Source organism: Plecotus auritus, assembly GCF_963455305.1.
Source record: "Plecotus auritus genome assembly, chromosome: 6".
NCBI lineage: Eukaryota > Metazoa > Chordata > Mammalia > Chiroptera > Vespertilionidae > Plecotus > Plecotus auritus.
Window position 1 is genome coordinate 176875127 of NC_137773.1, and position 25556 is coordinate 176900682.

Below are 25556 nucleotides of genomic sequence, written 5' to 3' on the forward strand. Positions count from 1 at the left end.
TGAGCTCCCCTCCCTGGGCTCCCCTCCCCCTGGGCTCCCCTCCCTGAGCTCCCCTCCCTGGGCTCCCCTCCCCCTGGGCTCCCCTCCCTGGGCTCCCCTCCCTGAGCTCCCCTCCCTGGGCTCCCCTCCCTGAGCTCCCCTCCCTGAGCTCCCCTCCCTGAGCTCCCCTCCCCCTGGGCTCCCCTCCCTGGGCTCCCCTCCCTGGGCTCCCCTCCCTGGGCTCCCCTCCCTGAGCTCCCCTCCCCCTGGGCTCCCCTCCCTGGGCTCCCCTCCCCCTGAGCTCCCCTCCCTGGGCTCCCCTCCCCCTGGGCTCCCCTCCCTGGGCTCCCCTCCCTGAGCTCCCCTCCCTGAGCTCCCCTCCCTGGGCTCCCTCCCTGAGCTCCCCTCCCTGGGCTCCCCTCCCTGAGCTCCCCTCCCTGGGCTCCCCTCCCTGGGCTCCCTCCCTGAGCTCCCCTCCCTGGGCTCCCCTCCCTGGGCTCCCCTCCCTGAGCTCCCCTCCCCCTGGGCTCCCCTCCCTGGGCTCCCCTCCCTGGGCTCCCCTCCCTGAGCTACCCTCCCTGGGCTCCCCTCCCTGGGCTCCCCTCCCTGAGCTCCCCTCCCTGAGCTCCCCTCTCTGAGCTCCCCTCCCTGAGCTCCCCTCCCTGGGCTCCCCTCCCTGAGCTCCCCTCCCTGGGCTCCCCTCCCCCTGGGCTCCCCTCCCTGGGCTCCCCTCCCTGGGCTCCCCTCCCTGAGCTCCCCTCCCTGGGCTCCCCTCCCCCTGGGCTCCCCTCCCTGAGCTCCCCTCCCTGGGCTCCCCTCCCCCTGGGCTCCCCTCCCTGGGCTCCCCTCCCTGAGCTCCCCTCCCTGGGCTCCCCTCCCTGAGCTCCCCTCCCTGAGCTCCCCTCCCTGAGCTCCCCTCCCTGGGCTCCCCTCCCTGAGCTCCCCTCCCCCTGGGCTCCCCTCCCTGGGCTCCCCTCCCTGGGCTCCCCTCCCTGAGCTCCCCTCCCTGGGCTCCCCTCCCTGGGCTCCCCTCCCTGAGCTCCCCTCCCTGAGCTCCCCTCTCTGAGCTCCCCTCCCTGAGCTCCCCCCTCTGAGCTCCCCTCTCTGAGCTCCCCTCCCTGAGCTCCCCTCCCTGGGCTCCCTCCCTGAGCTCCCCTCCCTGAGCTCCCCTCTCTGAGCTCCCCTCCCTGAGCTCCCCTCCCTGGGTTAGGGAGCCCGAGGGGCTGCAGCCTGGTGTCCTGGGCCTGTGAATCCCGGGCACAGAGCTGAGCCCTGGGAGGGTCAGGAAGGGGCGGCAGCAATTGCTCCAGGCTCCCTCCCTCCTCACGCTTCACCCCTCCTCCAGGCCAGGTGCCGAGCTGTGTCATAGGTGCTCCGTTAACAGTCATGTGACCAGTGTTGTTAACCATGCGTGTCACCGTACCACACGGTCATGTCCTCTGCAGAAGGGCACCACAGGCTTGTCCACGAGGGGCCTCGCCTGTCCTGGGGGTGCGCTTTAGGAGGAAGGGAGGCCCAGGATAGAGAGGGGGGGGGCAGGAGGTGGGCATAAGTGGGCTCCTAGGGCCTCAAGGAAGCTTTGTCTTTTTTTCCTCTCATTGATTCTAGAGAGAGAGGAAGGCAGAGGAGAGAGAGAAAGAGAAACGTCCATGTGAGAGGGACATCCATCGGTTGCCTCCCATACATGCCCTGACCGGGGATCGAGTCTGAGGACTTTCGGTGCATAGAACGACACTCTAACCACCGAGCCACACCAGCCAGGGCGAAAGCTTCGCCTTTTATATGCAGAGCCATGGGGGGCTGCTGAGGATTGGGAGACTGGGGGCGGCCACATGCTCAGATCCACATTTTTAAAGGCTCCAAGTGCCATGAGGAGATAAATGTCAAAGGGCAAGAGAGGACGCAGGGGCCTGAGGGAGCACAGAGCCTGGGGGGGACATCCTGTCCACAGGTGGTTTGAGTGACATCAAAGGTAGGGGGCAGAGCTCCAAGGTGAGCTCATTCCAAGTGCGATGGTGTGAGCTCCCGTGGGCCTGGGCATCACCCCAGGAGGGTGTCCAGGAACTCAGGAGGGGCCAGAATTGGAGGCAAGACATGGGAGGTGCCTGGGAATAGAGAGGCTGTATAAGGGGGGGAGGGGGCACCTAGGCAGAGCCCAGCCAGGCAGGCACTGCAGTAATGGGCGAGCAGAGGACGGAACCTACAAACAAGACGGGTGAGGTAGCAGGAGAGGTGGGTAGGGGCCAGGAAGGGCTCAGCATTGTGAAGTGAAGGGTTTGACTTCAGGAGGGATTTTTCTACTCTGCCCCCAGGACCCCCAGGCTCCCAGCCCTCCCAGCATGCAGTGAGTGCAGGCTCCACCCCTAAGGAGCCCCACCATGCCCCCACACACTGTCCACGCTGGGAGGGAGGAGCAGCTGGCCGCCACGTCCTGACCCGTTTCCCCCTCGTGCGCAGCAGCTGCCGGGTGTTAGAGCATCTCCCCTCCAGGGCCCGCGCGCCCTGAGCACCAAGGCCGTGGCCCTCTGAGTCGGCTGGAGGCCAGGAGGCAGGGCGTCGCCGCTCCACCCATGGGATGGAACGGGGTCCTGGTGGGGGCCAGAGCCCCTCTCCCCACAGAGCTGCTCCGTCCCTCACGGGCATGGGGGCCCTATGGAGTGTGCCTTCTGACCTTGGTCCTGGGCAGGGCAAAGGCAGCGGTGAGGGCCAGGCTTGGGGCCCCAGCGCAACCCAGACCCCCTCGGTGACCTGGGGCCGGCTGCTCACCATCTTCATACCCGGCATCGTCTTCTGAGGAGGACATGCCATCACGTTGCGATCAGTGACCGGTACATGTATGTCGCTGGCCTCGGGGAGGGCTTGGCATGCAGTGGTGACGGGCTCATGGTGACCGTCGTCAGCAGGACTTCACTTAGCTCCATGGCGGCCCTGGAGAGCTGTCTTCGGGAGCCCTGAGACTTCCTGGGGGCGGGATCCATCGTGCAGAAGCAGAACCTCAGGGTCTGAGCACCTCCCCCGGGAAGGCTTCCCTGACGCCCCAAGTTCCCACGGCGCTGAGCACCTCAGCTATTCCTGCCCTGGCCGTCCTGCCCGGTGGCGTGTCTGTCTCCCCCTCCGGACCGGGTGAGGGCAGGGCTGGCGCTGACATGTCCCCACACATCAGCAGGGTGTGGTGCCAGGCATGCTGGGTAACCAGGGGTGGGTGGGCAGACATCCGGCTGTGTTCAGGCACAGAGGCCTCGGGGGCGGCTGCAGGAACCAGCCCCACAGGACGGGCCAGGCGCCTCTGGCCAGAAGGCGTGGCGAGCCCGGCCGGGCAGAGGTGGGCGATGGGCAGAGGTGGGCCGGGCTGGGCAGAGGTGGGCGATGGGCAGAGGTGGGCGATGGGCAGAGGTGGGCGATGGGCAGAGGTGGGCGATGGGCAGAGGTGCGTGAGTGAGGCATCTGCCACTCGGGCGTTTCACCCTGGGCTGGGGAGGGCCTCCTCGGCCTCTGACCTCCCTGTGCTCTGTCCGCAGAGATTGGCCGATGCCGCAGAGACCTTCCAGAAAGCCCACCGCTGGCAGGACAACATCAAGGTGAGAACTGCGCCCGCCGGCCCAGCACCTGCCCACCCCCAGGCGCCGCGGGAGGAGCCGCTCCCTGCACTCGGGGTCACAGTCCCCGTGCAACCCCACAAGGCCACGGGCTTCTCTGCGCTTCGGTGTCCCCGTGTGACGAGGGACTGGCTGGTGCAGCGGCGACCCCTCAGCTCGGACGTGGTGCTGAAAGGGGCGTCCATCTGTCAAGCCATTAGGTGCCAAGTCAGTGGCAGGGTGGGTGCCGCTGTGGGCACAGCAGCCCCCGGGCCCTGGCCGCTCCTGTCCTGAGATGAGGCAAGCGTGGGCTCTGGCTGGTCCACGCCCCCAGCGTGGCCTGAGATGCCGCTCCAGCGGTGGGTGTGGCCGCAGGCCCGGCGGGGCCCAGGCTGGTTGCCCGGTGCTCGCAGTGCCCCTCCCCAGTCCGTCAGCTTTCCTGTCTGTCTGTCCCAGTCTCGGGTGGACTGGGTCAGGTCCTGGTCTTCCCGGCTTCCGGGCTGCAAGGCGCCCATCAGGCTGATGGCGGCCCATTAGCCGCCACGCCGCCAGCCCTGCCGGCGCTGCCAGGGGAACTGGCCGCAGCTGCAGGTGGGGACTGGCCAGGCCGAGGGAGAGGCGGACGCTTGAGGCTGCGGAAGGCACACCACCCCCTCCTGGCACCATGTCCTTCCCAATGACCTTCAGGTGTCAAACTCGGGCCCTTTAGGAAAGCCTGCCTGTGGGCCTGGCTGGGTGCCCCGTGGACAGCGTGACCAGGAGCCGCTGGGACTCGGTCTCCTAGCCTCTGAAATCGGGAGGATGGCACCCGGCAGTTCTGGGCACAGACGCTTGGCCCACGGGGGCCACACTGGAACCCACTGCATGATCAGCGGCACACAGTAGGTCTGCACATAGACTTCTGGGAAACGGACAGTGGGTTCCCTTACCCACACACACATACACTCTACCACCCCCAGCCTGGGGACGTGAGGTCCTGGAGTCTCCAGGGTCAGAGCTGAGACAGGAAAGGGAGGGCAAGATGTCTGGCCAGGAAGCCCCCTGCCTAGTCCCGGGTCATGACCTCACGCCCCTGGACGTGACGGGCAGGGAGCCTGTAGTCACAGCCTTGGACACGTGAGAAACCAGGGCCTTGTTAGCAGGCAGCTCCTCGCGGCCCTCACACTGCCAGGCAGCAGGTGCTCTGGTGCAGAACGCTCAGGGCCGATGACGGCGGCCCGCCTGGCGGACACCGCGCCTGGCGCCAGCACCTCCCTGCGCCATCATTATCCGCCGTCTCCACCGCCCGCAGGAAGGCGCTGGGCCAGGGCGTGGGTGGGGGAGGCGGGGGAGGCCACCCCCAGGGCCTCAGTGCCAACACCAGGACCTGTGGGAGCCCAGCCCTGCCCTGGGAGTCCCGTGGAGGACGCAGTCCTACCCCAGGGAGTCCGACGGGGGAGGGAGCCGACCTCGGATTGTCCGATGAGAGAGGCGGTTCTGCAGCCAGGCCCAGCTCGGGGTGCCGGCTGGACGGACAGGTGGCCTCCTGGCCTGAGGTCCGCCCCGCCATCAGGCTGGCTGCCTGCCTTGCCGAGCGGCGACAGACGGCTCTCCCAGAAAACAGTCCCCGTGGCCGCGCCGAGCTGGCGGTGAGCCAGGCAGGGAGGCCGGTCGCTGGCCGGGCCCTGCCCAGAGGCCTGGCAGACGGGCGGCAGTCAGGTCTGGCCAGGCCATGGCATCTGCCCTCCAGGGCACGGCATTGCTATTCCCCAGGCCCCCCATGCACACATCCTCACCCTGTTCCCCACCCGCCAACCCCCCCCTCGGGCCCTCTCGGGCTAAGCTCCAGCTAAGGAGTGTGTGTCAGCTGTCGGCACCAGGGCATGTGGCCCCACAGCCCACCCTCACGTGTCACTATGTACAGAATCCACGTGGGGGGGTGAGTTCAGAGGGGGGATTCCCTCACCCCTGCCCAGTTTGAGAAAAGTGGCCCATTGAATGCCAGGTAACAGAGGGGGTAGGGGGAGCAGTGTGGGCCCCAGACTTTAAAGACGCCCCTTTCACCCCAACCAGAGGGTTTCTAGCACATCCAGGCCCCTCCCAGGGCTGTGAGGTTGCAAACATAAGGGGGGCCCCTGTGGGTAGGGTTGGCCCTTGCCCCTGGGGAAGCCCAGCTCCCTGTCCCCTGAGCAGCCTCAGAGGAGGGGGCACCATCCTGATTATAAGTGGGAACCCTGACCCCGAGGTTAGGCCTCCCTGAGGCTACAGGGTTTGGCAGTGAGTTGGGGTGACACCTGGGAGTATTCCTGGGGCCCCTGGGGTCTGCATTCACTGCCCAGGACCCCGGAGCTCACATGTGCAGGTCAAGTTCAAGGCCAGCACCCTGTGCGCCATCGCTGGGGGGTGCTGCCTCCTGTCCCGCCCAGAGGTGGGCACTCACGGTGGACACGGCGTTGTCCAGGCCACAGCAGACACGGGCCTTTCCGGGGACCCGACGGCCCCACCCTGCCACACCCCCAGCGCCACGTCACGCAGGCACCGCTGTGTTTCCCGTGTACTTGCACACGTGTGGCCTTGCCCGCCACCACCCTCCACCAGGGAAGGGCATGGGCTGGCCTCCATGGCGGGAGAGCTGGGGAGGAGTCCCGCCCATGTGCACCAGGCCCTGAGCACAAGGGCCGCGCGCGCAGGCGTCCGAGTCCGCCGGGGCTGGGGTCCTCCTGGGACACGTTCTCCCGGGTCCCTGATCCACCAACATGTGAGCCTCTGCTGCAACCAGGAATCAAGACAAAGAGAAAGGGAGCCATTGGAGCAGCTGGAGGGTGGCACGTCAATGCCTGGGGGCTCCAGGGCCAGAGGGGCCGGCAGGACCCACCCGGCCTGCGAGGGAGCCTGGGATCCTGGAGGCCTGAGAGCGACGGCCCAGCCGCCCTTTCCCGTCCCCGCGGAAGGTTCCCCTAACGCTGGTGGGTGAAGCCCCCACTAATCCGAAGTCCTCCCGCCGCGAGGCCTGTGTTCAGAGGGAAAGAGCGCCAGAGCCGTGTGTACAGCCCCCCTTTAGATAACAAATCACATTTTCTTCTCGCCGGCGAGTGTGTGGAATTGGTATTTTTTCCCCTCGGTTTAATGGGTTTGTGTGTTCAGGAATGATCTTCATCAACCGAAACTCCTTATTGTGTTTGATATAATGTCAGCTTTCATTACGCACTCAGGGTCGAGCCGGTGCGGGGCAGGCAGCGCCCTGGAGCCAGGGCCCCAGCTCCTGGAGCTGGTGGGTGGGCAGAGGGGGGAGGGGGCGGGGGAGGGGGGGCCAGTGGAGATATTCGGGAAGGTGGGTTGAACTGGGGTTCGAACCCTCTCTGCCCCGGTGTCCTCGTGTGTATGGCCGGGTCCCAGGGCTGTCGGGAGGACCCGTGATTCAGCGTGTGCAAAGCGCTGGGCAGAGCAGACGCCTCAGACTGCAGCCAGCAGGTGGCCCGGTCTTCCCTGCATCCGAGGCCGTGGCCTTGCCCAAGATGCCGGGCGGGTGGTCAGTGTCCCAGACGCCTGCACTGTGCCTGCGGGTCCAGCCAGTCCTCTGCACCCCCAGACCATCGGTGGGAAACACCTCACCACTCTTCCCCACAACAAGCCCTCCAACCATGGCCTCAGAGGGCACCTGGCAGTCACCAAGGCCACGCCCCTCCCGGGAGCAGGAGGAGCCTGAGCTCAGAGAGGGAGCAGTGCAGCCCTGAGGTCACACAGCACCTGGGCCCAGCCAGGCCCGGGTGGGGGGCGGCCACCGCGGAGCAAGCTCTGGTGCTGTGTTTGCTGTGTTACACCCACACCCTTGGGGTACACGGGGTCAGCACCCCCACTTTCAGATCACACAGAAACGGGCTCCCTACGACGGGGTGGCTGCAGGTTCCACTGTACAAAACAGGGCTGAGGAGCACGGGGGAGGGGGCTGAGGGGCACGGGGGAGGGGGCTGAGGATGAGGGAGGGGGCTGAGGGGCGCAGGGGAGGGGGCTGAGGGGCACGGGGGAGGGGGCTGAGGATGAGGGAGGGGGCTGAGGGGCGCAGGGGAGGGGGCTGAGGAGTGCGGGGGAGGGGGCGGGGACACGGGCCTCTCCCAGGTGCTGGCCCTGCTGCCCATCAGGGCAGGGGGAGGGTGGCACTTGATGGCACCAGATTCACCTCCCGGCGGCCTCTCCCCGCCACGCTCGGTCCTGATTAAAGATCATTAGACATGAAATTAGCCTGTTTGTGTCACGGGCCTCCCGGGTGGCCGGTGATCACGACGTGCAGATGGCCAAGAAGCCGGGCGCCGGGCGGTGGGCGGGCGGGGCGCGCTGGCAGCGGGGCGGGCGCTGGGCTGGGCTGTGTTCCCTCCCTCGCCTGTTGTGTAAACCTCCCTGCGTTTCACAACAAATCACAGATAATTAATAAGTACATGCCCGTAATGAGCAGGCTTTTTAATAGGAGAAATTGGGAGATGCGGTGTGGAGTCATTCTTTTCCTTCCGCCCAGACTCAGCTGGGCTTCCGTCTCCCTCGCTCCTGCTGGTGGTGCCTCGCCCCAGTCTGCGCACCCAGGCGGGCCCTGGCTCCGTCCCCCAGGGGGGCAGCGGGGCAGGGACCTGGTCCTGGCGTCAGATCTGAGGACCATCCCCCGTCTCCTGGGGGAGGGGCATTGCCAGCCAGAGTCCCCCCCCCCCCCCCCCCGCCTCCCTGGATGGCAGTTCTGGGTGCAGGAATCTGGGGCGGTTCCAGGCCTTGGGGCGGGGGGTTCCCGGCTGCACCTCAGGAGGCCTTGAGCTGTGGTTGTTGAGGCCTCTCTCCCCGACCAGGAGGAAGACATCGTGTACTATGACGCCAAGGCTGACGCTGAGCTGGTAAGTGCCCCCTATGCTGGGGGAGGGGCGGCCGCCGCAGCCACACCCCTCTCTGGGCCAGTGGCCTCTGCTGGGAAATGAGGGTGGGACTCAGCACCCTGGGATTCTGAGCTCGAGCCTGCAGGGGTGTGGAGGCTCAGACCCCCACCCTACACCTTCCTCCACAAATCCCTGGAGGCCAGACCCCTCCGGGGCTGTGTCTCTGTGGCACTTCGGGGCACAGCTCTACTGCAGTATGTGGGGGGCCGGGTGCTCCCGTGGGTCAGCTCAGGTGCCAGAACTGAGGGGCATGGAGTGCATTTGGGGAGGGCTTCCTGGAGGAGGCGGGCGGGGCCGAGAAGCAGGAGGCAGGAGCATTCGGGTCAGCGCGCCCCTTCCCTGCGGTGAGGGGAACAGCAGCTCGGTGCGCTGGCCCTGGAGCAGGTGGCAGCGCTTGGCCCTGAGCTCAGTGGGACTCCCCAGCTGCGGAGGCAGCCCAGGTCCTGTGCCTGCTCTTCAGATGACGGGCACCTTTGGGTGGGAGGGGCCTACAAAGGAGACAAGAGTGTTAAGGGGGGCCCTAGCCGGTTTGGCTCAGTGGATGGAGCGTCAACCTGCGGACTGGAGGGACCCACGTTCGATTCTGGTCAGGGGCACGTACCTCGTACCTCAGTTGCAGGCTCGATCCCTGGTCCCAGTCGGGGCATGTGGGGGAGGCAGCCACTCAACGTGTCTCTCTCACATCAATGTTTCTCTCTCTCTCTCTCTCTCTGATCTCCCCTCCCTTCCACTCTCTCTAAAAGTCAGTGGGGAAAATCCTCAGGTGAGGATTTAAAAAACACACGTGTTGAGGGCAGAGCGTGTGGGATAGACAGTGTTTGGTCGACTGTCAAGGCCAGGTCTGGCTGCCTGCCTTTGGAAACAGGTGTCACAGCGGCTCAGTCCCTGGGGTCCCCCCTGTGCTGGCTAGTGCAGGCGACCCCGAGTCCTGGCTTCCTCTCCCAGGCCTGTTGGCCTGAGGGGTGTCCTTCGGGGAGCAGGAGGTGTCCAGTGACACCCAGGATGGAGAGGCAGGAAGGGGTCCCTGCAGGGGGTCCCTGGTGCCAGGCTGGCCTGGGGGAGCCTTCAGGACAGGCAGGCGGGGGCGGGGGGGGGCTGGGGAGGGGGGGCGGGCTAAAGCAGGTGTGCTTTCCCCCTTGGCTGAGCCTCCATGGCGGTGCCCAGAGAAGCTGCTAAAATTAAAGCTGGAATCTGAAATTCAAATGAAGAGCGAACCTTTAATTAGACCCTGAATCTAGCTGCGTACCCCCCTTGGCAGCGGGCTGTGATTTTAGCAATCAGTGCATTAAACGTAGACCGGGAGACTGCCGTTGCCCACCACACACGCCGCGGGGCATGGGGGGCACCCAGGCGCCCCCCTTGGCCAGGGCGGAGCCCCGCTCCCTGCCGGGACCCCCTGCACTCCCTGCTTCCAGTCCCGGTGTCTCCAGGACCCCCAGCCTCTAACTCTTAACCCACTGAGCCCTGCCCCCAGCCCTTTGCACACTTGCTGGGGGGCTGGATGTGGCCCAAGGAGGAAGACCCCCCGGGCAGGGCCAGGGCGGGGCTGAGGTCGGCAGGGGCAGGTGAGAGTCACGGGAGCTGGCCCGGCGTGGCCCTGCTGTGAATTCCGCACGCGCACATTTGCCGCCTCCCCGGCTGGTGGTGTTCTGTGTGTGTGTGTTTTTTTTTTCATCTTTGCCAGAGGTACCGTTAGAGATCTTTCTAGACCATTTACTTTTAAATTACCAGCCAGGAGGTGGGGGAGGGGGGAGAAGGAAGGAAAAAGTTCGCCAGCTGATAGCTTATCAGCACGGAATCCAAATGTCACGTTAGTTGGGAAGTTGGGCGATTACATTTCCCAGCGCCCTTCATCTGCCGCCGACATTTCGGGGGCTTTCTTCTCCCGAGCCGCCCCCTCCTCCTCGCAGAACGCGAGTGGCTTGCGCCTCTGAGGCGGCTGCTCCCCGCTTTCCCTGGCGCCTGGGGCCTGGGGGTGCAGAGTGGGCGGGGGGGGGGGGCGGGGAGGGAGGGCAGCACATAGCCTGGGTCATGCAGTACAAAACCCAACCCCCAAAGAGATGAAAAGGGGGTTTGCTGCAGGCCCTCCAGGAGGGCACGACCCCCCTTTCCCCAGACCAGACAGCCTTGGGACACCCAGAGGCGGGAGCCGAGGTGTGGTGAGGCCCGGGGCCCGCCGTCCTGACAGCCCGCAGGTAGAGGAGCGAGCCCGCCCCTGCCCAGCTGGTCCGGGCCTGGCGGGGCCGTGGGGAGCATGTGGACGGCTCAGCCGCTTACACGGCTTCCTCCCAGGGCACAAAGCCCCCCAGCTCTGACCTGCCTGCCTTTTTCCTGTCTCCCCTTCTCTCTCTCTCACCATCCTCCCTTCCCCGTCGCACACCTGCGCCCGTGCCTGCCCACCCCCCCTCGGCTGCACGTCAACACTGTGGCTCAGACCCGCTCCTGCCAGCCTGCGGTGGTGGGCGGGGGTGCACGGCGCATGCCCAGCCTGCCCGGCCAGAGACGTAGTAATTGGCACCTGTCAGAGGCTGCAGCTCATTTTAGAAAGTCAACGGGGCCCTGCCGTCCTGCTGTAGGCAGGCTGGGTCTCCGTGCCAGCCTCTGCCCCAGCCCTCCCCCAGGGCTCCCCACAGCGCAGACCGAGAGTCACCCTGCTGCAGGGGGGTGCCCCCCCGATGGCGCCAGGCCCTCTCCCTGCTGCCAGAGGAACCCCATGCCGGGTGGGCAGGGCCCGGTGGGGGTCACAGAGCTCTGGGAAGGGCACCCGGGCCTCCCCAGGGGTTGCAGGAGGCGCGTCCCGAGGGCAGAGACCTCCAGCGCTCGCTCCTCGTGACTTCTCGGTCTGCCTCCTTTGCTGAGGATTTGATGGTTGGTTTTCAGGGATGTGGAGAAGGGTCCCTTTGGTTTTGGTTTTGGAATTTGGGGGGCGATATGGGTGGGGTGAGCAGGGGCAGGTGAGAGTCACAGGCCGCCCGAGTGAGGGGACCACACCCCGTGTCTCTCCATCTCTCTCTCTGCAATCGTCTGATTCTGAGATGTCCCCACCCCCTGGACCCTGGCCCTCCCCTGCCTGCAGCTTCTCTGACCCCCCTCCCCATTGCCAGCCCTGACACTGCCGGGGGTGGGGGGGTCCCTTCCTGCAGGACGACCCTGAGATTGAGGATGTGGAAAGGGGGTCCAAGGTCAGCACCCTGAAGCTGGACTTTGTGGAGGACGCCAACTTCAAGAACAAGGTCAACTACTCGTACACGGCGGTGCAGATCCCCACGGACATCTACAAAGGCTGTGAGTGCAGCGAGGTCGGGGCTCCCCCACACACGCCCGGGCCAAGACCCACTGCCCGCCAGGTCCCAGGGGCCTGGCCAGGGCCAGCCGCCGTCAGCCCTCCACACGAGGTCACAGGTGCTTCATTCTCAGACTCACCCACACGCAGGCAGCAAGCAAGTCAGGCACAGCCTCGCCGAGGCTGCAGAGCACGGAGCCTCGGCCCTGTGCACCGTCTCCTGTGTGCGCACACGTGCCCCATGCATGCATGCCCAGGATGGCCCCTCACGCTGGGCCGCCCCACCCTCCCTCGTTCCCTGGCCCCATGTAGGAACGATGGAGGGGCTACCTCATCAGATGGACTCGGGGACACGGGGGGGTCAGGGAGCAACTCCCCATATGCAGGAACCCTGTGACAGACATGTCCCTCCTCCTTGGCTTGGGGAAGGGAGGGGGAGGCTGGGCAGAGGGTGGCTGAGTCCCAGGCTCCAGGGAGGGCAGCTTTGCACAATGAGGAAACCAGGCCATTGCAGCTAGAAGGATTTCAGTCAGACCTCAGGAGGGACTTACTGAAGGTCTTGGGAGCTGGAGGGGGAGGGGGCCAAGAGTGGAACACTAGATGGGGAGCTCTAGCAGCAGGACTCAAGGCTCTGGGGTCTCTTGGTTCTGACTTAAATCTGGGGTGACCTACAGGGCACCTCAGAGTCCAGGGTGCCTACTGGGTAGAGGGTCTGGGGACAGAGGTTGTCTCCAGAATGCAGGGAACCCTCAGGGGCCACAGGCCCCCGGGCAGCCGGAGGCGGGGGTGAGGGGGGCTGTCCCCGCCCCCCCGCAGGCCCCCTGCCCTAGCCAGTGGAGGAGCACTATCACAGGCAGGCACCCTAATTAAAACAGGAGCCACGCCGCCCTCCCCAGTCACCCCTCGCTACCCACACAAATTACATTTTATATGTTTTTTATTTACTGTGTCACTTTTAATTAAATCTGTAATCGCCCGCCTGAGGGGGCATGGGCCCGGTTTCCCAACTCAGCCTGATCGGAGGGCGTGTGGGTGGGTGCGGGTGGGGCCCGGGAGTAGGTTCTGTCGGTGGGGGCAGGGGGCTGGAGTGTTTGCACACGTGTGTCTGGCGGTGACGGTGTGTGCGCGCGTGTCGTCGGGGACAGCTCCAGGGACAGCCCCTCCGGGCCAGGGGTCTTCTCCTGGCCCCTGACCCGAGCCAGGACCACCCTCTGCGGGCAGTGAGGCGAGCTCCCAGGACCATCTGCCCGAAGCCTCTCACTGTGCAGATGGGGAAACGGAGGCCCCAGCCCAGGGGGGGGGGCGGTGGGGGGGGCGGACTTGCCCGGGGGGGGGGGGGGGGGGGACTCTCCCAGGGCAGACGGGAGTGTGTGAAGAGCCTGCCTTTATTGTTTTCCTTAAAGAGAAAAATAGAAATTGTTCAACTCACTAAGTTTCTAAATCAGGAACAAGACCATGACGCGGCGTGCAATAAGCACAACCAATGCTAGAAATGTGTTTTGTTTTCCCATTACGGTCAGTTACGGGAAGCTGCGGCCAGCGGGGGGCGAGCGGGGGGCGCAGACCAGGCACCGCAGAAGCGCCTCTGGGAGGGAGCAGGCGGAGGGAGGAGGGCCCGGGGAGCTGTGGTGCCGGCGGCGGGCAGAGCCTTTAACCCCCAGCTCTGCACCTGCTTGCCGGGGCGTCCGTGTTTGGGGCTGTGCTCTGAGCGGGGCCTTCTCTGCATTCCCTTGTGGTGGGTCTCTGACAGGGACCGTGGAGGGGGCCTCCCCTAGGGGGGGCTGCGTGCCCGACTCCGCTGGGTGTTTTAGTCCCACGGGCAGAGACGGGCACACTGCCCTGTGAGACCGTGGGCCACACACACTGGCCCATTTCGGGCTGTCCTGAGTGGGGGGCGGGGGCACTGCTCCGGCCACCGGAGTCCCTTCCCTGGTGGAGGGGTCAGCAGGCTCTGTGCGTGCACATGGGCGGGAGCCCCCGGGGTTGCGGGAAGGGAGGGGAGGTAATACCGTGCGGGCTGTGAGGACGGGACCCACTGGTGTCAGCCTGTCGGTGCAGTGAGTGCAGGGGTGAGCATGTGAGTCCCTGAGCCCATGGCAGCCGTCGGGGTGCTGGGCAGGTTAATTGGGGGGCGAAGGGATCCCACCCTCGGCTGGAATGACAGAGCTTAGGTGCAGGTCTGCCTGGTGGGAGTGCGGGCCCCGTGCGCGTGCGTGTGTGCGTGGGGCGGGGGGCATGCGTGCCTGTCTGGGCGGGAGCGGGAGCCTAGCACAGACCCTGCCCCTCCGAGAACCCCGCCCGCCTGCTCCTGGCCCCGTTGATTAATCATGGAGCTGAGTGGCTTCCAGCTTATCAGGCACCTTAATAGCTGAATAATTCCAGCCCCATCATCGAGCCCTTAATTGCTTTCTTGTGGCTGCAGCCCGGAGTGCATGCTGAGTGGGTGAGCTCCCGGGGGACCAGCTGCCAGCATGCTGGATCGGCGTCCGACCCACAGCTCCCAGCCCCCTGACGGCCCCTCCCCCGGGGCCACAGGCCACAGCTGGCCCTCGGTCTGTAGGGCCCGGCGGAAGGGTAGGCTGCGCTGTGGCTCAGGAGGGTGAGGACCAGGAACTCCTCCTGGAGGAGCTGGCGCAGCCCCGTAGGGAGGGGGAGCCTGGTAGGCAGAGAGCGGGTGAGGCTTCCTACGTGGGGCACGGGCATGGGTGTCGTCAGGTGAGGGGCAGCCCAGGCGCGTCCCACCCCAGCCTCCGCTCCCCCGCAGCCACCGTCATCCTCAATGAGCTCAACTGGACCGAGGCCCTGGAGACCGTGTTCACCGAGAACCGCCAGCGCGACCCCACGCTGCTGTGGCAGGTCTTCGGCAGCGCCACGGGGGTCACCCGCTACTACCCAGGTGGGTACCAGCCCGCCCCCCACCCCGCCCACTCGGCACCGCCCCCCCCACTCGGCACCGCCTCCCCACTCGGCACCGCCTCCCCACTCGGCACCGCCTCCCCACTCGGCACCGCCTCCCCACTCAGCACCGCCTCCCCCACCCCGTCCACTCGGCACCGCCCCCCCACCCCGTCCACTCGGCACCGCCCCCCCCACCCCGTCCACTCGGCACCGCCCCCCCCCACCCCGTCCACTCGGCACCGCCCCCCCCCACCCCGTCCACTCGGCACCGCCCCCCCCCACCCCGTCCACTCGGCACCGCCCCCCCCCACCCCGTCCACTCGGCACCGCCCCCCCCACCCCGTCCACTCGGCACCGCCCACTCTTGGGCGTGTGGGGTGGGATGGTCACCCCACAACTGCTGCCTATGTGGGACCGGGCCCTTCCCTGCCAGACCCACTCACCCCTTTCCCCCCTACAGCCACCCCATGGCGAGCCCCCAAGAAGATCGACCTGTACGACGTCCGAAGGAGACCCTGGTGAGCGAGCAAGGAGGGGTTGGGCAGGGACACCCCCTCGGCTCCCCGCCTCCCGCCCGCCCCTCCCTCCCTATATCCAGGCTGCGAGCAGGGCGCAGCCAGCTCTATCCAATTTTCATTTCACACATCGTTGCCACTGGAAAATGGATCCCATCACCCAGGCAGGCCTCCCAGCCGCCTCTGCCCCGTCCACTGCCTGGCACTCCACCCCCTCAGGACTGAGGGATGGGACAGTGCAGGTTCCCCAGGGGTGGACGTATCTCCTGTGGGGTCGGCCAGCCCCCCGCCCAGCTGAGCCCTCCCCTCCGCTCTGCCTCTCCCGCAAGTAGCCACGACCTTCCCCCTCCCTGCCACCTGTTCAGTCCTGTGCACAGCCCGGACTCTGCCCTTGGGACGCCGTCCTGGGCTGGGAACACGAGAGGCCCCCGAGACCAGGGACCGTGCCTGCAGCCCCCTCTGGGTCACCTGCTCCCCCTCCTCGGGGTCGCTCCCATGCGGGGGGCCAGGTCGTTCATGTCATGAGCAAGGACGGTTTTATTAAACGCGGTATCCTCCACGCCCAGAGCCCCGTGGGGCCCACGCAGGGGCTGCCCAGTGGAATGGGTGTGTGGGGGGCGGAGGGAGCCCTAACCCGAGCCTCTCGTGGGCAGGTACATCCAGGGAGCCTCCTCCCCCAAGGACATGGTCATCATCGTGGACGTGTGAGTGAGCCATGCTGGCAGGTGGGGTGGGGGCAGGGCGAGGGCTGGAATCTGCTGCCTGGGGCATCATGGGGGGGTGGCAGGGGGTGGCAGGAGGACGCCTGAGGCCCACCGGCACCCCCCAACCCCCGTGACCTCCCCAGGAGCGGCAGCGTCAGCGGCCTGACCCTGAAGCTCATGAAGACGTCCGTGTGCGAGATGCTGGACACGCTCTCGGACGACGACTACGTGAACGTGGCCTCGGTGGGTGCCGGGGCGGCAGGGGGGCCTACCACGGGTCCCCCCCACACATACCGGCCCCTGCAATCACCCCCCTCGCTGTCCCTGCAGTTCAACGAGAAGGCGCAGCCCGTGTCCTGCTTCACGCACCTGGTGCAGGCTAACGTGCGCAACAAGAAGGTGTTCAAGGAGGCCGTGCAGGGCATGGTGGCCAAGGGCACCACGGGCTACAAGGCCGGCTTCGAGTACGCCTTCGACCAGCTGCAGAACGTGAGCCGCGGGGCCGGGGGCGGGGAGGGCCCGGGCTCGGTGACACCGGGGAAATCAAGACGAATGGCCTTGTTAGCACCCAACGGGCAGCTCCGGCAGCCGGCACCATCTGCTGTGGGAGCGGGGCCAGCGGGTCAGGCCTGCGGGGGAGGGAGGCCCATCCCCGCACCAGGGGGGGCCAAGAGCCACCTGACCCCACCCCCACTCCTGCCCAGTCCAACATCAGCCGCGCCAACTGCAACAAGATGATCATGATGTTCACGGACGGGGGCGAGGACCGCGTGCAGGACGTCTTTGAGAAGTACAACTGGCCCAACCGCACGGTGAGGCCTGACCCGGGCGGGGGCGGGGGGGGGCAGGGGACCGGGGCAGGCACCGGGGAGGGCCGGCTCTGGGGGGGGGGGGGGGGCGGGGGACCGGGGCTGGCACCGGGGAGGGCCGCGCTCTGATGGGGGGTGGCGGGGGACCGGGGCTGGCACCGGGGAGGGCCGCGCTCTGGTGGGGGGGAGCAGGGGACCGGGGCAGGCACCGGGGAGAGCCGCGCTCTGGCGGCCGCGGCAGTGACCACGGGTCCCAAACAGGTGCGCGTGTTTACCTTCTCCGTGGGGCAGCACAACTATGACGTCACGCCCCTGCAGTGGATGGCCTGCGCCAACAAAGGTACCTCAGCCGGGCACCCCGTCACACGGGCCTGCCCGCCCTGTCCCGCCGCCTGTCAGGCCGGTGGGGTCCGCCTGTCCGTCCGTAGGTCCAGCTGCTTGCTCATCCGCTGTCTGTGCCTCCTCCCACACGTGTGACCGCCCACCGGTCTCTGTGTCTGGCTAACTTGTCCGTCTGACCCAGCGTCGTCCTGCCCCTCTGTCTGAATGCCCGCTGCCCCTCTTGTCTCCCACCTTGTCCGCTCCTGTGTCTGCTTGCTGGTCAGTCTGTCCATGCATTTGGGCCTGTCCCCTGGGTGGACGCTGAATGTCACGGTCAGCCTAGAATGAGGGACGTCAGGCCTCGGCTCCTCTGTCACCCCAGCTCTTACACCCCTATTTGACACCCCTGCACTCAGAGCCCCTCCTCTGGGTCCCTCCCATTGGCAGGGCGATGGCAGGGACCATTGACGGGACATGATTCAGGGGAAGTGACCCCCAAAAGAGAGGGAGCCTGAGGGACAGGTCGGGGCTGCAGGCACACCCCAGGGCACAGGCCCCCCGGCTGTGGGTCCTGAGCACACCCCCCCCGCCCCTCTGCCTCGCCTTCCCTCACAGGTTACTATTTTGAGATCCCTTCCATCGGCGCCATCCGCATCAACACCCAGGTGAGCCGGTGGGGCCCCCTCCTCCCAGCCCCTTGCTCCCAGGGGGACAGCGCCTGTGATGAGCTGCTGTGGGGTGAGCGCGCCCCCTGGTGGCCTGATGATGCACGGGGAGGCGGAACAGGGAAGGGACAGTGGGAGGGACCCTCGTGACCCCGGCCCGCCATCCCTTCCCCAGGAATATCTAGACGTATTGGGCAGGCCCATGGTGCTGGCGGGCAAGGAGGCCAAGCAGGTGCAGTGGACCAACGTGTACGAGGATGCGCTGGTAAGGCTCTGGGGTGGGGCTGGCGACCTTTCCCCCCCCCCCCCGGATGTGCCCACAGGGTCCTGTCCCTTGAGGGCCCCATCATGGGGGAAACCAAGCAGAGGAGCAAAAAGGCCGCTGTCCCTCTGCTCTGAACACGGGGCGGGGCCTGGCTGGCCACAGACCAACATCTGCTCTCCCTGCAGGGGCTGGGGCTGGTGGTGACAGGGACCCTCCCAGTGTTCAACCTGACGCAGGATGGCCCTGGGGAGAAGAAGGTGAGGGGGTGCCCGGGGAGGATGAGGGTGCCCGGGGAGGGCTGGCATGGAGGAGGGATAGGTAGGCCTGCCAGTCAGACCGCTTCGGAGAGCCACTTGAAGCCTTGGGCGTGGGGTGAGCCCGTGACAGACCCCCGCCTCTGCTCCCAGAACCAGCTGATCCTGGGCGTGATGGGTATCGACGTGGCGCTGAATGACATCAAAAGGCTGACTCCCAACTACACGGTGAGTGCCAGCCTGCACGTTCGCCCCGCTCTGCCTCCCATGGGGACACGGCCGGGCCCCGCAGAGGAGGCTGGTGGCGATCAGAACACCCCGTGGAGACCTCTGAGTTCAGGCAGTCAGGGAAGGCTTCCGGAGGAGGTGACCTTGGGCCTAGAGCTGGGGGCCGGCCCACTTCCTGTGAAGGGCCAGACCGTGACTGCTTGAGGCCCCGCCAGCCTCAGTACGCACATTCCTACTCCATTCTGCGGCTCCATCGGGAACAGGCCACAGACCAAGCAAACGGGCATGGCGTGCTCCCGCGAGATTGGTTTGCGGACACGGAAACATGAGCCGATGATGCCCGCACGTCATGAAACAGGATTGTGCTTTCGGTCTTTTCAAGCACTGAAACGTGTCAGAGCCGTCCGAAGCTGGCAGCTAGATATGAACAGGCGGCTATGAACAGGCGGCGGGCAGGTGTGGCCCTGGGGCTGTATTTTGACGCCTCCTGGGCTATCACACGGCAGGCGTGGCCCGGGTAGAAAGGCGGGGAAGGGGAGGGAATTCTCTGGACCAGGCGTCCTCAAACTACGGCCCACGGGCCACATGTGGCCCGCCGAGGACATTGATCCGGCCCGCCGGGTGCCGCTGCCTGTCCTGCTTAGCAGCCGACTCGTCCCAGGCCCGCAGTGCGCATAGGAATTTGTTCATAGTTTTTTTTTTTAAACTATAGTCCGGCCCTCCAACCGTCTGAGGGACAGTGAACTGGCCCCCTGTTTAAAAAGTTTGAGGACCCCTGCCAAAGGCCTGAACGTGAAAAACAGAATCCTAAGCCAGGGAAGGGGCAGGAGCCGTGGGGCTGGCCCAGGGCCTGTGGCAAGGGGAGTTTAGGGCTTGGGTGTGAAAGGGGTGGGGGAGGAGGGGGGTGTGACGCATCCTTAAACCTGAGCCACACGCAGGCCCCATGTCACTGGGCTCCAGGTGCTGAGAGGTGAGGGTGGGTCCAGGAGGGAGCCCCAGGCCTGTGGGATCCAGGGTCGGCTCCTCCCCTGTGCTCTCCTGAGATGGACACCAGGAGGAGGCAGGAGTGGGGTGGGGCCAGTGGGGGTGGAGCCACCGCTGATTGACAGCTCCATTAGAACCAGGGGTAGGGGGCAGTCCAGGCTGCCAGATGAATGGTGGTCCCTCAGAGCCGGTCAGCAGCCTGCTGGGCTGGGCTTGAGAAGCAGGCTTGGGGCCCCATGGTATGTGGGGGCCCGGCCCAGGCAGGCAGATGGCACCCCTCGGCATGGAAGGCAGGATAAGGAAAAGCTCTTGAGCCCAGGGAACCCCTGCCCAGCCCTCCAGGCCCTGAGCCCCCCCAACCCCACAACTTACACCCCCAGCTTGGAGCCAACGGCTACGTGTTTGCCATTGACTTGAACGGCTATGTGTTGCTGCACCCTAACCTCAAGCCCCAGGTGAGCCATGGGAGTGGCCTGGAGCGGGGTGGGCCCTGTGAGATGGGGCCTCTGACCTCCTGCCCTGCCTCTCCCAGACCACCAACTTCCGGGAGCCTGTGACTCTGGACTTCCTGGATGCAGAGCTGGAAGATGAGAATAAGGAGGAGGTGAGGAAGGCGGGGAGCAGGGGTGCGGCACCCAGAGCAGAGGAAGGCAGGGCCCCACCCTCACGTCTCTGGCTCTTGCAGATCCGTCGGAGCATGATCGACGGCAACAAGGGCCACAAGCAGATCAGAACGTTGGTCAAGTCCCTGGACGAGGTGAGAGGTGGTGGAGAGGGACAGCGGCAGGCGGACATGGCCCTCCCCCCACCCCACCCCACCCCCGCCTGCTGGCCCATGTACCTGACCCCGCCTCTCCTCCCAGCGGTACATCGATGAGGTGATGCGAAACTACACCTGGGTGCCTATAAGGAGCACCAACTACAGGTGAGTGGGGCCACGGTGGGGCCGGCAGGGAAGGGCGGGGGGCCCCAAGCCCACCGGCCCCACACCAGTGTGCGGTGAGGCACCTGCAGCCGGGCCCTCGCTTCTCCCCCCATGACGCTCAGTCCCCAAGGGCCTCCTGCCAACCCTTCAGGAACAGGCGCCCTCTCCTGGGAACACAGGACACACCAGCGGTGCATCTGCCGCTTCCCTGCGGCACCCCCCCCACCCCCACCCCTACCCCCACCCCTGCCGCCTGGATGGTGCCCTGGTGTCTACACCCGGATGTCTCCCTCAGCACATTCACGGGCCTGCTCTCAGCCCGACCAGGTCCCTGGGGGTCAGGCAGGCAGGGTCCCCGTCTCATTCACACCCCATAGCGGCCCGAGCTGCCCCCCTCCCCCGTGTTAGTGCCAGCCCTGCTTTCGGCGGCTCTCGGTGGCCTGAATCTCTGGGGGCTGCGGACCCTCCTCCCCCAGCAGCGCCCCAGCCTGGCTCACTGACAGTGTTCTGCCCCTGGTGAGCCTGCTGCTGGCAGATGGAGGAGGCTGGCAGGGCCGTTGGTATGTTGGGGGAGGCTGCTGGGCGTGAGGGGTGGGGTGGAGATTAGCTTTGGAGCTAGAAATTCTGAGGCCTCGAGGAGAAGATGGGGAGTGGAGGGTCCGGGCCCCGAGGCCAACCAGGGAAAGCTGTCCCTGGGGTCAGGGGCGGGGAGGCCACAGCCTGGGTCTCCACCCGGCTCCAAGGCCGTGGGGAGGGGGTGCCAAGGTGCCCGCCTCTCCCCAGCGGTGACCTGCGCCCCTCGCTCCCCGCAGCCTAGGGCTCGTGCTCCCTCCCTACAGCACCTTCTACCTCCAAGCCAATCTCAGCGACCAGATCCTGCAGGTCAAGTGTAAGTGGCCAGCCCCTGCCTGTGCCCTGCACCCCTGCCTCCGCCCCGCACCCTGGCACCCTGGCACCCTGGCCGGCCTCGGGCAGCGTAGCCAGCTGCCTGCAGCCAGGCGGCCCCTCCTGCCCAGTCTGCCTGTCCCAGGCGCCCGAGGGCTGGGCACCGCCCGAAAGTCTGTTGGAATCTGCATGCTTGCCTTTTCTCAGATTCGGTTCCAGACCATTCTCTCATGGCTTCCGTTGAGGTTCTGTTTTTGGTTTCTCCTACTCCGTGTCTTCCCTCCTTGGCCTGCCCCCCCACCCACCCCGCACACCCCTGGGGTGCATTCCTGGAGGACAAGCTCCTCCACCCCCTTCTTCTCCCTGCAGCTCTCACCCCCAGGAGCCACCCCTGGGTCTCCCCCCTCTGCTGTTCCCCCAACTCATCCTCCCTCACCTTCCTCCTCCTCTTCTTTCTCCCTCCCTCTCTCCCTCTTTCCTTCCTTCCCTCCTTCCTTCTCTTTCCCCTCCCTCACCCCCACCTTCTCTATCTCCCTCTCTCCCCTCCCTTTCTGCTCCCTCCCTCCCTCTCCCACTCTCTGCCTGTGGCTCACCCCTGCATGTCCCACCCACCCTGGGCCTCCGGGAGCCTGTGGCCCCGCCTGCCCACCACCGAGGTCACCACCACGGGGAGGGAGGCTGGGGCTCCGGCCCCCTCGGGCGCGCCCCGCCTGCCTGGCCCACTGGGGCTCATCTCCTTTGAGTTTTCTCGCTCTCTCTTTCTCTCTCATGTCGTTTTTTTGCAAGAAGTTTCCTTTCGGTATGATGATAAGACACAATATTTTCATTCAAACAGCCATTGAATAAAATATTGTTTGTGCCCCTCCCCTTCCCCTCCCCCTTTTCGTTTGTTTTTGTGTTTGTGTTGTTTTGTTTTCCTCGCTTTCTCTCTTGGTGGACTGTCCCAGTGCCAATCAGCAAACTGAAGGGCAAGTATATTCAGAACCAGTGCACCCCCCTCTCCCCACCCCACCCGCCCTCTCGCCCCTGCTTGCCCCCCTCCCTGCCCAGGACCGGCCACACCCCTGCTCTCTAGGGCCCCCTCCCAGCATCCCCTTGGCTCCTCCAGTTCTTGCCTTTCCTCGGATCCCAACTAGAGCCAGTGGCCCCGGCCCCGGCCCTACTTGTAGGGCCGTTCTCCAGCGTGTTCTGAGAGCTCAGGCCCGCTCCTCCCCTCCTGGCCCCCTCTGGGCAGGCCCCGCCCCCCTTCTCTGTCCCTCCAAGGCAACTCAACAGTGGGGACAGGGCTGGATGCCTCTGCACCACCCCCCACCCAGCAGCACAGGGGGCAGATCAGTCCTCAGAGGGATGTGTGAGGCTCACGGGAAGGGGCCAGCCACACGAGGCTTCCTCGGGATAGCTCTTCCTCTGCTCGCCAGCGCCGACTGCAGAGGCTGGCGGCGCTCCCTCCCGAGGGGAGACGGAGGCTCTGGAAGCCTCCAGCCCTGACCCTGAGGCAGGCAGGCAGGACAGGGCAGCAGCCAGGCCACCTGGAGGGCAAGGCAGCCCCGACCATCATGGGCGCTGGCCAGGGTGCTGAAACCCAGAGCCGTGGCTCAGGCCACCAGCCCAGCCCTGTGCTGGGTGCTCTCCGGCCCGGGGGAGGTGGGCAGGTTGGAAAAGGTGTCCAGGGAAGGCAGACTCCGGGACTGCGCGCCCGGCCGGGGACGGAGGGTGTCTGTCTGGACCACAAGGGCCAGCAAAAGAGCTTGGAGGGGATCCGGCTGGATGTGAAGAGCAGGGTCTGCGCTCAGAGGCGCCCAGGCCAGACTCCCGGGAAAGGAAGGCAGTGACCGTGCGGGCCTGGTCAGAGCGCGGGGGGGGGGGGGGGAGAGCAGCACACCAGGGACTGCCACTGGTGCAGACACGCCCTCCCAGGGGACCCCTGGACAGAGAGGAGGCCCTGTCCTCGGTCCCCAGGGCCTGGGAGCCCTCGTCCAGCAAGGGGAATACAGCTGCCCCCACGAGCCCGGGTGGGGGTGAGGGACAGGCCCCACTTCCACTGGCTTGAGTTGTCTTTTCTCCCCCTCTGCACCCCTCCCAGGGACCCCCGAACTGCAGGGCCCTGGTAACAGTGACAGCCATAGCACAGCTCCCTTCCTGCTCCCACCCCCTCTCTCTTTCTCCTCCTCCTCTCCTCCCCACCCCTGCCCTGTCGGCTTGTGTCCAAACCCTGCCTCCCAGTCCTATCAGAAAGCAACAGTCCAACCAGTGACTGCCCAGCCCCCCATGCACCCCAAGTCCCCCTTCCCTGGAATCTTGCAGTGCATTGTGGGAGTATTGGGGAACAGGGAAGACCCCTCCTCTGCAAAAGCCAAGCCCTGGGGTGACTGAGAGTTTGGAATCTGGGTGTGAGGATGGCAAGGGGGATTCCCCAGAGGCTGAGGGCAGAGGAGGCCCAGCAAGGTGGCCAGTCCCTCTAGGCCAGTCCCAGATGCCCCACACCCACGCAGGGACAGCGGCATGCGCACACACGCTCATGTCACTCACGCATGCACGGGCCCAATTGATGGATCCCTCACCAGCACCCCTTGCCTACTCTGAGCCCACACAGGTCCTAGGAAAGGGGAGACCCCACCTTCCCCCCTCCCCCGCCTTCATGCTCCCAGCCCAAGAGGGCAGGTGTGTAGATTCAAACAACCCTCCCATCCCCTCGCAGCCCCCAGACGCTCCCCCGACAGCGTGGGAACATTCCCGGGCACCTCAAGGTCTCCCCTCACCCAGCTCCTACCCTAGGGAGGACCGCCAGCCCCCACAATGCACTGCAGCCCACCCCAGCCGCCCACACTGTCTCTGGTTGGACTGTCTGTGCCCGTGAGAAACCCCCCCCGGTTTGGCCATGTGGATGCCTGACACAGAACAAAAGCAAGGCCTTCCAAAACACAAACAGCTGCAGCAAAGAAAGAGGGGTACAGATCCGCAGCCAAAGCCAGCTCCCTCCCCCAGAGTCTCTGTGGGGGCGCAGGGAGTCAGCATGCGGTTTCTCCATTACGGATGCGATGAGAGCGAGACTGGCCCCCAGACCATGCATATATATAGCAGTGTGTGTATATATATATGTGTGTGTGTGTCCGTGTATATGTGCTATACAGCCGTATGGAAGCATATACAGCCGCGCCAAGGGACTCGCTGCCGACAGAGGACCGGGCCCGGGCAACATATTGGCTATAACTGCCCTCCTGCGATGCTGTGGTCTCCACAGGCTCCACCCTCCCCACCCCACCCTTTCTCTCTGGCTCGAACTTGAACATGGAAGTGGCGGGTTCCCTCTTTGCTAGTGTCTCCCCCTCCCTGAAGCCACCCCCCCGCCTCCGCCCTGTCCCTCCAGCCCCTTGAGCTCGGAGCCCCCTGGCCTCCCGCCTCCCCAGCCCCCGCCGGATAACCCCCGTTTCTGTTGCAGATTTTGAGTTCCTGCTGCCCAGCAGCTTTGAGTCTGAAGGACATGTTTTCATTGCTCCCAGGTAGCTTGCGTGTGGCCTTGCTGAGGTGTCCTCCCCCCCGGCCCGCCCCCTGCACTGCCGCCTGGAGCTGTGTGTGTCTGTGTCCTGTGCAGTGTCGCCCCCTCCCCATGCATAGCCCCGTATGTGCGCCACGTGCATACCCGGGCCATGTAGCTGAACCAGGCAGCAGTGCCGGCTGCCCAGCTCCCCTCCCGGCAGGCCTGGCGCGGAGGCTCCGGACCCTCTGCCCACCTTCCCCTTCCCTCTCAGGCAACCAGAAGGAGTCCTCTGTGCCCCGGGCTGGCTGGGCAGCTGCTGCTCTGGTTTGCGGTGCCTCCCCCGCCCCGCCCCGCCCCCCCGTCCTTGTCCTGTGTCAGTCAGTGTTTGTGTGGGTCTGAGGACGAGCCAGCCAGAGCCCCGTCGAGTCTAGGTGCGGTGGCTCTTGGAGGTCAGGGTGGAAGAGGGGACGGGGGCTTTGAGGGCAAGTGAGGGGTCAGGCCTGGACCGCCCCCCCCCCCTTGAGTGCGCTCAGCATGCACACACATCCTGGGGGCACCCCTGCCTGTGGCCCACATCTGAAGGAGCCAGGGGGCCCCAGGTGGTAACGCCCTCCCCTGTGACCCAGGCTCTGGAGGAGGGCAGGTGGGTGCAGCTAAGAGACCCGGGGCACCCTCGGGCACCACATCGGGCTCTGGACACTCCTAACCTCGTGTGTGCACGTGTGCGCATGCACCCGCGCGTTTCTCTGACTCCGGTAGCTGCGTGTTTGTGTTGTGAGTCACTGGGTGTCTGTAAGAGCCTGGTAGCTGGGGGTGGCTGTGGGCAGCGGCCCCGGTGGAAATGGGTGAAAAGGCCCGTGTGACCCGCAGGGAGCTCTGTGAGGACAGGGACTGTG

At 66.0% G+C, this 25556-nt stretch overlaps 1 protein-coding gene across 3 annotated transcripts in view; it reads left to right on the plus strand.

Moving 5' to 3' along the window:
* The window catches only part of CACNA2D2 (calcium voltage-gated channel auxiliary subunit alpha2delta 2), a 115447-nt gene that overhangs the window by 83752 nt on the left and 6139 nt on the right, over positions 1-25556 (plus strand). For all 3 annotated transcript variants that reach the window (XM_080671721.1, XM_080671720.1, XM_080671722.1), the window contains exons 4-23: positions 3498-3557; positions 8363-8407; positions 11590-11731; positions 14494-14625; positions 15088-15145; positions 15796-15846; positions 15990-16089; positions 16177-16335; positions 16551-16658; positions 16917-16995; positions 17592-17641; positions 17817-17906; positions 18092-18163; positions 18314-18388; positions 19753-19827; positions 19905-19976; positions 20058-20129; positions 20236-20297; positions 21110-21186; positions 24622-24682. In XM_080671721.1, coding sequence (XP_080527847.1) covers positions 3498-3557; positions 8363-8407; positions 11590-11731; positions 14494-14625; positions 15088-15145; positions 15796-15846; positions 15990-16089; positions 16177-16335; positions 16551-16658; positions 16917-16995; positions 17592-17641; positions 17817-17906; positions 18092-18163; positions 18314-18388; positions 19753-19827; positions 19905-19976; positions 20058-20129; positions 20236-20297; positions 21110-21186; positions 24622-24682 — 1640 coding nt within the window. The remainder of the gene's footprint in view (positions 1-3497; positions 3558-8362; positions 8408-11589; positions 11732-14493; positions 14626-15087; positions 15146-15795; positions 15847-15989; positions 16090-16176; positions 16336-16550; positions 16659-16916; positions 16996-17591; positions 17642-17816; positions 17907-18091; positions 18164-18313; positions 18389-19752; positions 19828-19904; positions 19977-20057; positions 20130-20235; positions 20298-21109; positions 21187-24621; positions 24683-25556) is intronic.